At 46.6% G+C, this 13099-nt stretch overlaps 1 protein-coding gene and 1 long non-coding RNA gene across 2 annotated transcripts; one reads left to right on the forward strand and one right to left on the reverse strand.

The window, feature by feature from the left end:
• Window positions 1-1581: 1581 nt before the first annotated feature.
• LOC146185103 (uncharacterized) lies at window positions 1582-5399 on the forward strand. Its single transcript, XR_014707775.1, has 3 exons — window positions 1582-1704; window positions 3660-3789; window positions 5239-5399. It is a non-coding gene; the product is annotated as an uncharacterized LOC146185103 (long non-coding RNA).
• A 1440-nt stretch (window positions 5400-6839) lies between these two features.
• On the reverse strand, window positions 6840-8569 carry LOC146185104 (uncharacterized). Its single transcript, XM_084606090.1, has 2 exons — window positions 8195-8569; window positions 6840-7579 (listed from the first exon to the last, which is right to left on the reverse strand). The coding sequence occupies exons 1-2, from the start codon at window positions 8478-8480 to the stop codon at window positions 6960-6962; spliced, it is 906 nt and encodes a 301-aa protein (XP_084462216.1). The 5' UTR covers window positions 8481-8569; the 3' UTR covers window positions 6840-6959.
• Between the last annotated feature and the right edge of the window lie 4530 nt (window positions 8570-13099).

Below are 13099 nucleotides of genomic sequence, written 5' to 3' on the forward strand. Positions count from 1 at the left end.
ATTCACCATCTGGCAAGTGCGGGCGAGGTTCGCGAGCGTAGTGTCGGTTCAGTCCACCACACAAAACTCGCAAAGTTTTCGCAATGCCGCATAAAAGAAGGCTTAAATGCATCCCTGTAACTTTTGTGAACCCATTCATACCGCTACCTGACCGCGGAGAGCTGCGCAGCCTTGGCATGATGCCAAATCCACCAACATGGTCGGATATTATTTAAGACAGTATTTTGAGCTCCGGCCCACAAATGTACAATGGCATCTTTCGATTTTGTATAACCCAAAGGGGAGCATGGACACTCTTTTCTTTCCCATGTGTTGTTAGCCAACCGGGCGTCATATGGTTAACCTCCTCGCCTGTCCATTCTTGTGTATCTCCCACATTCTGTGATGTCGAAAATTAAATAATAAAGCTAGGGAAAAGTTGCCGTGACGACCCCGTGGAATGAAGCCATAGGCTGCCATGTTTTGACGAATTGTATGTTGTTGCCTTACATGTGGTAGCCACAATAACAAGACATTTTGAGGCGTTCAGCGTTCGTAAAGCGCAGGGTTATGATTAGTCCACACCCTCAGAAGATATTGTACCGAATAACTGAAGCGCGCTGAGCTGGCTGATCCAGAGTAGGGAAGGAAGCGAAAGATTTCCACGACAAGTCCAAACTCTTACTTAAAACGCAAACTAGAGGTTAACTTTACCGCTCGAACAAGATCATTTCTTTTTTAATTCTGCGAATCCAACGGAAGACATAATCGTGTAGGCTGCTCGGGGCTCTTACAGGGTTTCTAACGAAATGAGGCTGTATGTAGACAGCGCACGTTAATTTCGTTTCTTCGACGGTCGAGATCTCGGGTAAACGGGCGACACACTTGTATAGAGAGGTAAGCTATTTTTGGTCGTTCTTGTGGTTAGTGTACATCCTTATAGCTCACGCGAGTATTGTAATAGTAAATAGTGTAAAAGCAGCTGTAGTGAAAGAGCTAAGTATTTTCGGATTCGATTGCTAAAAAATTAAAGGCGCGCTATTTAGAACGTAACGTTATTAACGGCGCCAGTGTCAAGAAAAATGTGCATCAACTAACAAACTAATCTACAAATTAGGTCATGAGTAAGACCATCATATAAAAGAAAACGAACGTAATGCAGCAACAGATGGGAAGGTGACAGGGACAGGATAAACCTGTAGCCCTGAATCTTGACACAGACAAATTTGACAGCTGACGGTGAGACGTCACCCTTATTGCCCTGTTCCCGCTGTACTGCTCAAATGGCCTCCTGGAAGTGATAAAATCAGTAGCAAGCCAATGTGACAGGGCGGCACTTTGAGGCACAGATTATGGACGCTGAATTTGTGCTTTCCTTGGTTTATGGACTGACTACTACTATCACCAGGTCTTGGAGACTACCTAAGTCAAACCAAAAGAAAAATAGTTGACGTATTTCAGTTAAAGGCTCAAGAAACAAATTATTGCGAGTTTCCTTATCGTGTTTTATATAAACCAAAAGTCTTCGCGTTGGGGATGATGAGCCTGAAAGTCATGCAATCAGGCCCGATCTCCAATGTTTTCTCCGCAGAGTGGCACCGCCCAGGGGGCCTTCTAGCGCTTTGCTGCTGGCTAGTCATTCTCGACGTGACGTGCGCGCAGTTCTTCTCGAAGACAACGAATACGATTCCAAGGATGGGTAGAAGGGCCGTCGACTATCCGCAGGTAAGCGAACGTACATACCTCCTCTCGGATGCTGAAGAAGGTGCCGCGCCAGCCACTTTCTGGAGGTTTTCTGAGATCGTCGTCTATCTCCTAAGCGACACTGTTTAATACTTTTTCTTTTTCGTGCACTCTCAAAAACGCGGTACCAAAACTGCGTATCGGCGAGATTAGTTTTTGTTTTTGTTTTTGTTTTTCATAGATAGAAATCAAGAAACGGCTTTTGTCCCTGCAGCCAACGGCGTCGACCGATTTTCATGAGTTATACGTTTGAAGCTATACACTGTGGTCGCCTTGGAAGCCTACACACGCGCGAAGCACCACTTTAAAAATGAGCTTATAGGCTACATCTAAAATGCTTACATTAAATTATTTTCTCCATGGATATCATGCATGCTAAGCCGAGGGACTGTGTCAAGTGATTGTGAAAGCACGAACTGCTGAGCCGAGAAAAAAAAATTAGCAACTGAGCTCTTCGTACGGACCCTGATGAGGAGGAGGTTTCATATCGTGGTGCAGTCCACGTTTTCCCCATGGAGGGCATGTGAAGCTCTCCGCACTTCCTTTCGGTCGTTTATGTTTATGCAGATCAGTGTGTGCGAAGGAATCTGTACTGCCCGACGGCGGTACACTTGATCAAACATGTTTGATTTGCGACGGTACGCAGTGACATCGTACAAGGAAACTTGCGGTGTATGCAACTTTCCTCCCCTGGCTCAAGGGAAAGTCCAGTGTGCACGGCAGTGCCAAGTAATGCCGTCCGACGACAACGGCCGCTCACTGCAATGCAGCGGGGCGTAGACATTGGACGCGGGACGCCATTTCTCAACGGTGGCGCACTCAAGTTCCACCTTAACGCAATGCTCACACCGGCGCGTGAAGTTGATGAGCAGGTAGCAGTTGTTGTCGAGGACCTGGTCGAAGTAGGACGGGTTCGGCTTGAAGGCTTTCAGTCACACGATGACCCCCATGTCCGCAATTTCCACTTCGATTAACGTGGTCTGGTTCGAACTTTGGCTCCTTGGGCCTGTCTCCATTCTCCTTTTCACCCTCCTTGCTCGAAGAGGAATCATTAGCCTCGGTCTCTACCTTTACAGACTCATCTCCATGCTCACCCTCACCGCTGCTCCTCTCCGCACCCTTCGTCTCCCTCTTGGTTTCTCCGTCGACTCCTTCCGTTTTCATGGACTTTTGTAGCTCAGGCACAAGATATAGATGCATATTGAACATTTAATGATTCATTTCTTTGCATTGCACCCTCGCCTTGAAGACCAAGCACAACGGCCAACTTTGGTGCTCGTAATGCTGTTTGTTGTGTTGATTCAAAATGCTATTATGTATTGACCCCGCCGTGACGGTGCGGTGGTTAGGGCACTCGACTGCTGTGTCCAAGGATGCAGGACTCAATCCAGGCCGTGGCGGCCGCTTTTGTGCTTTGCGATGTCAGTGCAGATTAACGAAATTTTCGGAGCCCTGCACTAAAGCATCTCTCGCAGCCCGAGTCGCTTTGGGACGTGAAACCCTATAAGCAAAACCAAACGTATTATGTATTGTTCAATAACAGATATTGGGAGTACAATATTGCTTCCGTCCTATTTGGTTACAAATTTGGCGCTACGATCTAATGGCCTGGCTATTTTTGGCTGCATTTAGCTCGAGTTGTGGTTCCTTTTATTAGCTACCCAACAGCAGCCTTGGTGCGGCAGATGAATGGAGCTAGGTTCATCACGCCTTAATCGGGCTGACCGCGGAGTTCTAAGTACTGGTTGACGCCATTGGCTGAGAGGCGTTCTTTAATGGTGATCGGCGACTTTTTTTTCTGGGGTTGTATCTGAATATAGTGTTACGGCTTCGAATCACACAGCGGTCTTTGTTATGCGAAGTTTTGTGTGGTCGAATTTAATCGTGGTACAGTGTGCGAGGCTCCCGCCGAATGTCCGCCTTCTGTTCATACGCAGCTGGAGGAACCAAGATTGGGCCGTGTGCTGGGTATGCTGCGGAGAGATCCGGTGCGTCAGCCGGTCGAGTTGGGCTTTTTGCTGGATGGTGAGGGCTTCCAGTACGCTACCAGGGACAGGTCGGCCGACGGTAAGAGCGCTGTGGTTTTATCCGACCCAGTACATACCCATTCCTGTTTCCCTCCTCTGGCAACTGTGCTTCAGCTCCATTCGCGATACTCATATAATGAAACTTTGGCCCCTGGATAAGCCATTTTTTCAAGCGCCAAAAACATCTCATTTGTAATGCATGTGGTGCCTCCATGTGCCGTTCTTCTTCTTTTTTTTTTTTTTGCTTTACTTTGAATTTGTTTTAAACCAGTATTTCAGTCTTGTCTGCACGATCTAGAAACTCGCCCTTTTGAAGTGTAAATCACAGGGAATTTCGCGCAATACCAACTTTGAACGGTAAACCCGTATCTTTAGGTCATTGCCTTTTCTTAAGTCACCGGTCCTCTTTGTATTTCTCACTAGCGTTCAGCATATATCTATTCACATTACCTTCGTTAACATCTGAAAGGATACTGCCGCATTCTAGCAAAATATGCCGCAACCTGAAAATACATTTCTTTTGCAGCGGCGCTTTCTAATATGCGCTGACCTCGTTAAACTACTGAAACGACGTTTTTCATTCCCTCACGACGATCTTTTTCTTTAAAACAGCATTTCTCGCTGTCTACCGTCATCCAGGGCAGTATCGACAAATCTACTAGCGTGCAAAACGGCCGCCTAATGAGAGATGAGGAAAATCTCATTAGTACAGCCGCCCCCCCCCCCCCCCCCCCGCCCGCCTCCCCCAAGCGTGTCAGCACCTCTTAATATATAGAAACAATTTTATGAAATACGTAAATTCTTATAGCGCTAATATCCCCTTCTGAAGTGCTTACAGGGAGCAACAATTTCAGATGGAGGTGACATGAGGCCTAAAAAAGATACATCTTAAAGCAGCGCGAAAACACAGGACTAAAAGGAACAGGAGACGACACAAGCGCTTGTGTCGTCTCCTGTTCCTTTTAGTCCTGTGTTTTCGCGCTGCTTTAAGATGAATCCAATCCAACTCGCCCAGTTTTCTATACTTGTGAACTAAAAAGATAGTATGAAATCCGTATTGGTAAACACAGGCTCATATTGTACCTATATATTATTTGGTGCAAGGCATGTGCCCTGTAGCATCGGAGTCATTGGCCTAACTTCTGGACCTACCCTCCTTTCCCGCTGGCACAGCAGAAAGTAAGGTGGCTTGTCTCTTCTCCTCAGCGTCAGGCGATGGATTCTGTACAGGATAATGAAAGTGTGGCGCTACAGCGGTGACGGTTAGCGAGCCAACCGAAGACAGTCTGTGGAAGAACGCTGAGTTTGCCAGTTAGCGTAGGAACACTAAAGCGGATCTGCGAGAGTCCCAACCGTGCAATCTACTGTCAAATACCAAAACGGGTTAGCAGCTCCACATCTCTTGGCCGCTAATGCCTATCAGCTTTTGCTGACTCTTGCGCTAGACCCTTGAACAAACCTCTACTAATTTTTTTTCTTTTCTTGGCAGGTTGCCGAGACAGCCGATGCCGAATGCATGGAGCAGCGTTCCTGCCCGCCCTGCAGGGGATCGACGAATCATAGCGTCTATACTTCCGAAAGGAAAGCTCCCTCTCCCGGCTCTATTTCGTGGCTAAAAAAAAAAAAAATCGTTTTTCCGCAATAGGAAGAATAAACCTCCATATTAGAGTTGGACCGTTTAATGTGTTCAGTCATCAGATTTTACTTCTGCAGCTTAAAAAAGCCTTGATGGTAATGAGTTAGCAGCAGCTACACAATTCAAGCTACCACAGCGCTGTATTTAACTAGCCCACGCGACACACATTGTAAGCGCTACGCACAGCGCGCCAAAGGAAAGCGCAACGCGCAATACACTGCAGTCATCCACACACGCGGCGTCTATTGGGCCTACGTAGTGGGGCGTGTGCATTGGCACCTCGTTCCTCAAGATGCTCAGGCTGCCAGAAAGTTATCTGTCATTGCCCTTCTTTTCTTGCCCGGGCATACTTTAGCCGGCATGCAGAACCTTCGCGGTTTGATGCACGCTGCTACCTCAGCCTACTGCACGCGAGCAGTATAAAGTCATCTTAGTTTGGTTTCTTGGTTTGGCGCTGCAACCGCACCTGCGATGTGCGGTTGCTTTGTTGAGTTGATTTTCAGTGTGAACAAAGAGTGCGAAGGAGTCTGTGTTAGAATTAGCGCTATCACGTCATTCAGTTAAATGCGGAGCTTAGGTGTCTCCCAAAGTATTGTTGTAGCGGTCGCGTCGTTATTAATTGAATGTTAATTATAGATAGCAGATCATGCCGCAGAGTACAAGGTAGCGTGTCCGCGAAGGGCGCCGAACTCACTAATTCCACTCGTCACGTTAAGGACTAAACAAAATAAGCCAAGATAGCTTGTGCTCACGTTCCAATTTCACGGATATTTACATCAAATGTGCACCATTTGAACAAGAGTGAATTCCTATGCTTCACCTGCCCCACTCTTGTCTGCTGTGAGCGAATTACAAGAATTCCAGGTACAAGACCTGCATTTCTTGCCATTATTGGTCACTGGTCCAAAACACACTATAGGCATGTACTCTAAATCTCTCGAAACCTGAAAATTGTCTCTTACCTTGTTTTTCTAGCGCCCTATTACTAATGTTGGTTTTGTTTTATGGAGTTTAATGTCCCAAAGCGACTCAGGTTATGAGTGACGCCGTAGTGGAGGGCTCCGAAATTTCGATCACCTGGGGTTCTTTAACGACCACTGACAACACACAGCACACGGGCGCCTTGCTTTTCGCCTCCATCGAAAAGCGGCCGCCGCGGCAGGGATTCGATCCCGCGTCCTTGGGCACAGTAGTCGAGCGCCGTAACCGCTGCACCACCAAGGCGGGTTTATTATTACTAATATTGATAACCTCATCTTTAAAACTGGCCTTTTCTACTTACCCTAAAATAGCGAAAGGTATTCCACGGTCTTCAAGAATACAGCCAAATATGTAATACGTTATTGTATCGCGATGTGTGTCGCACTAAGGATAGAGGCAACTACATGGTTGCAGGAACAAGAAGAACCAGAAGGGTTTATTAGCACGCCTTTTTATAGGCAATGGAGGGAGGCGGGGCAGTAGCAGTGCTAAGCGTACAGTTGGCGGTAGCACTGATAAGACTGCGCTGACACGATAAGGCAGACAGCGCATGCCCGATACATCCTCCGAGGGGTAATGAAAACAACAAATGTTCAAGCTATTTGATTAAAAGCAGCGTCGTACTGAAGACGTTGCGGTGGCTTCACTGTACGTGCCGACCTCCTTGGAACTGGTGTAGGTCCAGGCAAAGCTAGTGGAATATGGTTTCCAGAGCCTCCGAGCACCGGGCTGTCGGTGGCGGACTGTTGCCGAGGAGCGTCAGCAGATGTTCGTATTGTGGCACCAGGCGAGATATTTCGAGCAGATTGTCCGGGGTTATCTGGTTCACGCTCGGACGAACCGCTGTCGTCGTCACTAGTGTCTGCTGCACACTTCTCACGGGTTTGCAGAAGATGCCGCCTGTTGCGCCTAAACACCCGATGATCCTCTGTTCGCACTTTGTAGGACCTGGGAGCCGCAGTGCCAACTACAGTACCTTTCTTTGACCATGTCTTGTCGCGGATCCTCACGACAGAACCTTCAGCTAAAGGTGGCAGAGGCTTTCCGCCACTCTTCTGATGGTGCTTCTTGACCACAGTTGTCTGCACAGCGCCAAAATCTGGAAGATTAGCTCTCAAGCACCTGCCCTGAAGAAGTTCTCCAGGTGATCGGCCGTCCTCCAGTGGCGTACAGCGGTAGGCCAGTAGACCTAGCCAGAAGTCTTCCTGTGAATGTTCACATTTCTTCATGATCCGCTTTACCACCTGAACACCTTTCTCTGCAAGTCCGTTGGATTGCGGGTAGCGGGGGCTGGATGTGACGTGAGCGAAATCGTATGTTCTTGCAAAGGCTGCGAACTCGTGACTGGCAAATTGTGGCCCGTTATCGGTGCACACTTCAAGCGGTACGCCATACCTCGCGAACATGGCACTGAGTGCAGCGATTGCTGTCCTCGCAGTAGTGTCCACAAGTTTCTCGACTTCTGGAAAGTTAGAAAACGCGTCAAACGCCAGGATGTACGAGTTTCCCCCAAAAGAAAAAATATCAACACCAACGCGATACCACGCACATCGAGGGACTGGGCGCATCAGTAGTGGTTCCTGCGGTTGCTTGTAAGCAAATTCGCGACAAGTCGGGCAACCCTTGATCAATACACTCATGTCACTGCTGAGACCGGGCCAAAAAACAAGACGACGGGTTCTTTCTTTGCATTTCTGTAGTCCCAAATGCCCGTCATGAATTCTTGCTAAAATGCCTCGCCGCATGCATTTGGGTATCACAACTTTCTTGCCTTTTAGCAATATACCATTTACGACGGAAAGCTCAGACGAAAATGGTTTAAGTTCCCCGTCGACATTCTTCCCAGTTGCCAGGCAAGATATGACTGCCTGGAGGTAGTCACCGCGGGCAGTTTCATTTGCCAGCTGCTCACGTGTTGCATCCGTCACCATGTAGCCCAAGGCGGCAACTGCATGTACCTCCACGTCGTCAGTGGCACCAGTGGTGTCGTCTTGAGCAGCCGGAGATGATCGTGACAGCATGTCTGCCAAAATGAGGTGCTTTCCTGGGACATACTGCAATACAAAGTCGTATTTCAGAAGTTTTAAAAAAAACCTTTGGAGGCGGGGGGGCATGTCACAAATTCCTTTTGCAGCTATAGATAGTAGAGGTTTATGATCTGTCTCAATGAAAATCTTCTGTCCGTAAATGAACTGGTAAAACTTGTCGCAGCCAAAAGAAATGCTAGGCGCCTCTTTTTCAATCTGAGCATAACGCTGCTCAGCTTGCGTGAGCACACGAGATGCATAAGCCACTGGCCGCCATTGGCCGTTATGGCACTGCAAAAGGGCTGAGCCAATGCCATCTTTGGATGCGTCGCAAGTTATCTTAGATTCTTTTCGGGGATCAAAGATGGCTAACACGGGAATCGTGCTTAAAATCTGTATGACACTTTTCCACTCCCTCATGTGGTTTTCAGTCCACTCGAACTCTGAGTGCGACTTGATAAGTGCTCGCAGCAGCGCGGTTCGCTCAGACAGGCGCGGAACGTATTTGCCAAAATAATTCAACACACCGAGCATGCGCTGAACATCGGATTTGTTCTTGGGCACTGGCGTTTGCAGCAAACTTTGCACAAGCTTTGGGTTTGGCGAGATGCCATTGCGTGTGATGATATCGCCTAGGAACTGCACTTCGGTGACGCAAAACTTGCATTTTTCTGCGTTGAACGTTAGGCCGGCTTTTTCAGCTCCTTTCATTACTGCAACTAGTCTCTGGTCATGCTCTTGTTTGGTTTCGCCCCACACCAAAATATCATCGATGTAAACGTGTACACCGGGAAGGCCATCGAAGACTTCACTCATCCGCTTTTGAAAAACTTCGGGAGCAGATGAGATACCGAAAGGCAGCCGGAGATAACGGTATCTTCCAAAGGGTGTAGAAAATGTGCATATTTTGGACGTCTTTTCGTCAAGTGGTATCTGGTGAAAACCCGAATTTGCGTCCAAACAGCTGAAATAGGCTGCGCCAGCCAATTCCCCTTCCATGTCCTCACGCTTTGGGAGCTGGTAGTGCTGCCGTTTTACGTGCTCGTTTATTTTCCTTGGGTCCAAGCAAACCCTAAGTTTGCCATCCTTTTTCTTAACCAAAACCAATGGGCTTACCCAGTCTGTCGGGCCATCCTGTTTGACGATGACGCCTGCACGCTCCATTCTACGCAGCTCCTCCCGAAGTGGTTGTCGCAGGGACAGGGGAACCCGTCGGGCTGGTTGAACAACTGGAATCGCAGATGGTTGCATGACCATGCTGTACGGTTGCTTCAGGCAGCCTAGCCCCTGAAAGACATTTTTGAAATCCTTGAGCGCTTGGTACTCCGAAGCATTTACAGTAGCCACCGTGCGATGGACAAGTCCCAGAGCTTCGCTTGCATCCAGTCCCAGAATGGCTTGACGGCCGTTCTTTACAACAAAGAACTTCACGGTGGCGGAAGCGTTACCGATAGTTACTTCCTGTGTCGTTGTTCCGAAGTGAGTTATGACACCCCCCGTGTAAGCTCTCAGCACCGCACTTGTGGGCGTTAACTGCTGCGACTCCCTAGTCTTGCGGTACATAGAGAATGGTAACAGACTGGCCTGGGACCCGGTGTCTACTTTGAAGCAAATATTTCTTCCGGCAAGTTGTGCTTCCACTACCCAGTCTTTGCTGCTTCCTCTTTCAGTTCCTACTTCTAGAATGTCAAAGTCGTCACCGCTGCTGTCTTTACTAACTTGTTCAACTTTAGACATTCCTTCACAGCAAACCGCGAAGTGGTGAAGTTTACGACATTCATGGCACTTTTTCCCGTAGGCTGGGCACTGTCTGGGTCTATGCCGTCGGTTGCACTTTTTGCAACGGTACTGCTTCCTGCAGTCATCATCACTTTTGCTTCGCGATGGTGGCGCGTGCCTTGACACAGCATCGACCAGGTCGTCCGTGGCTTTCCAGACCTCGTTTCGTTGTGCGAGAGACTCTGCTACCTTGCAGAATTCTTCAGCTTTCAGCAACGTTAAAGAGTTCTCTCGAAGCATTTTCCCGCGCAGCTTTGAGTTATTCGTGCCAAACACGATCCCTGATTAGCGAATCACGCTGATCTCCGAAATTACATTGCGCGGCTTGCTTTTTGAGGTCCCGGACAAACTTCTCAAAAGGTTCTCCATCTGCCTGCTTCCTGGAGCGAAACACATAACGTTCGTGAACTTCGTTGCTCACCTCGGCACAGTAGGTCTCAAATTTTCCAACCAGCGTTGCGTAATCATCCTTGCTTTCGGCTGCCTCGAACTTGAACGTGTTGAACACGTCGAGCGCTTCATCGCCGGCTATGCTCAGCAGGAGTGCGGCTTTTGCAGAATCGCTGCGAGGTTGCTCCTTCGTTGCGGTCGCCTGCAGGAACAGGTCGAATTTCTGCTTGAAGCGTTTCCAATTCTCAGAGAGGTTGCCGGTCAGTTGCAAAGGTGGCGGGGCCTTTAGAAGTTCCATAGCTGTCGCAGGATCCCACTTCTGACACCATGTATCGCGATGTGTGTCGCACTAAGGATAGAGGCAGTTATCATTAGACTATATTATCTTTATCGTCCCTCAGCTGATCCTATAATACAGAAAATAATCGTTCATCGTTTAAAAAAATTTCTCAATAAATTTAATATGTTTAGTGCATGTTGCTTTGAATTCATATGCGTTAGTTTCCATAACATGCTTTTATCTTTTTACTAATTATATTGAGCATCATATCGATAGCTGTTGGTTTCTCATGTCTTTGTTGTTTTCTTTCTGACTCTGTTGTGTCTGTGCTCATCGAAAGCCGTTCAATACCAGCTATGAAATCTAGGACTTTTCTGAAACATGGAGTGATGATGCACCGCAATTCCCCGGCTACTTCTCTCGGCACGTACATCGTGAACACAAAAGAGACGAATGAATGTCAGTGTAAGTTAAGCAAACATTCACTTACCAAGTATTACAGGGCTTCTCATTCATATCAACAAATATTGAATGCATAGGAGCGCCGTTTGGAAAATTTGTAATTTACACTGTGTGCCGGTCACCAATGGGACACAAAAGAAACTTCCAGCAATTAAGTTATTGACCTGTTGCTGTTGGTTTTTGTTTTTCATTTGTTCCTTTTCTTTTTGTTCAAAGCACTATTCATGTCCTTTTCTGGTAGACACAGATATTGACTTATCTTCTCATGATTTGCACGCAAACAAACTAAAAGCCCTGTTTTCCGCATACAATTCTGAAACCATGCAACCATGCAAGAATAACTAGGCACAGTGCAACATTGCTAGATACATGTGTAACAAATTTAGACTCTTATGAATTTCATGTTGGCGTTCTGTTACCTAATTTTAGCGACCACTTACCGCTATTTTTATCGCGGTATCCAAAAAGGAACTAGAAAAGATGCGGAGATGCTGCTTCATCCGCGTCGGAAAACCACTGATGCGAAACTGCATAGAGTGCGCTGTCCATTTGAAAGAAAGAGCTGATTGCTGACAAATATTTTGGCACAATCTTAACCTTGTTACGCGCGCCGTATAATGCGGCATTTCTAGAAATGTAGAGCATAAAATGTACTATGGGTTTATGCACAAGACAGACTCAGCTTTATTTTTTAGATATAAAAAATACCGGTACACAATGACAGCCGACATGAAGAAAGCTAACAAAACATACTTCCATGGTAAATTGAATAACATAAAGAAGGCCCCTTTTAGGCAATAAATACTCTCAGTGGAAGAGCAAAGAGCTTTTCAAACATTACTTAAATCACAATTGATGTCACGGCAATGTGCAGTGACGCCTTCGCCAATGCTATGAAGATATATTTTATAAAAGCACAATAATGAACATTATAGATCAATCAGTACCGGCCGTAACACCGTTACATGAGTCTGTATATACGTATTCAACAAGTCCTTCTAAAATAGAAATCCTGATAAAAAAAAAGCGAAAAATAATGCTCTTCTTGGAAGAGATGCCAGTGACCCGACTGAGCGGAAATCTATACATGCTGTGACATCGGGTTGTTTGGCCTGCATTATAGACCTTAAACTGTAAACAGAAATCTTTCTGCCGCAGTTTAAGATAGCAGGAGTTTCGACAATATCAAAATGGGGGGCGTTGAAGTCCTGGCTTATATTACCGGCTCATATCCATGCTGTCAGCGCTGTAAAAATATTTGAAGGTGTCATTCATAAGATATTAGCGTCATTTTTTTTTATTAACACAACAATATTACACATGATTTTCGAGAGAAGTCTACAGCGCAGGCTTCATTACCCATTAGGGACAAAATAATTTCTAACGTGGACAGAAAATACGCACTGGGATATCAAAAAAGGCATTCGATTTTACTCAGTATAGAATCTTACTAAACAAATGGTGTGAATGGCTTTGCCTTGCAACTGTTCTCTTGTATCTTTACGGCAGCTGTCAAATAGCACGCATTTTTAGCTCAAGTTAACCACAGCTAAAAGTAACTCAGGGTGCCCAGATGAATCTATATCGGGACCTTTGCTCTTCAAAATGGTATATTGTTGAGCTAGTTAGTTCATGATTTAGAACAAAAACATCGCGAAACCACGGGACGACAAAAACGAAGCACGGACACTTGTATAGATTACATCATGAAATACTCTGGATCACCAGGGGTCATTATGCACGTAGAAGATACAAACATTTTTTTTACATCACATTACATAACAGTAATTCAAAC

Source organism: Amblyomma maculatum, chromosome 6 (assembly GCF_055883805.1).
Source record: "Amblyomma maculatum isolate TAMU_Amacu chromosome 6, ASM5588380v1, whole genome shotgun sequence".
Lineage (NCBI taxonomy): Eukaryota > Metazoa > Arthropoda > Arachnida > Ixodida > Ixodidae > Amblyomma > Amblyomma maculatum.

Bases quoted from the DNA above. Each gene is read 5' to 3' on its own strand.
- LOC146185104 (XM_084606090.1), bottom strand. From the start codon at position 8,480: ATGCCCCCCCGCCTCCAAAGGTTTTTTTTAAAACTTCTGAAATACGAC. The intron at 7,580-8,194 runs GGGAACTTAAAC...AGAAATGTGAAC, and splicing joins AACTGGGAAGAATGTCGACG to ATTCACAGGAAGACTTCTGG.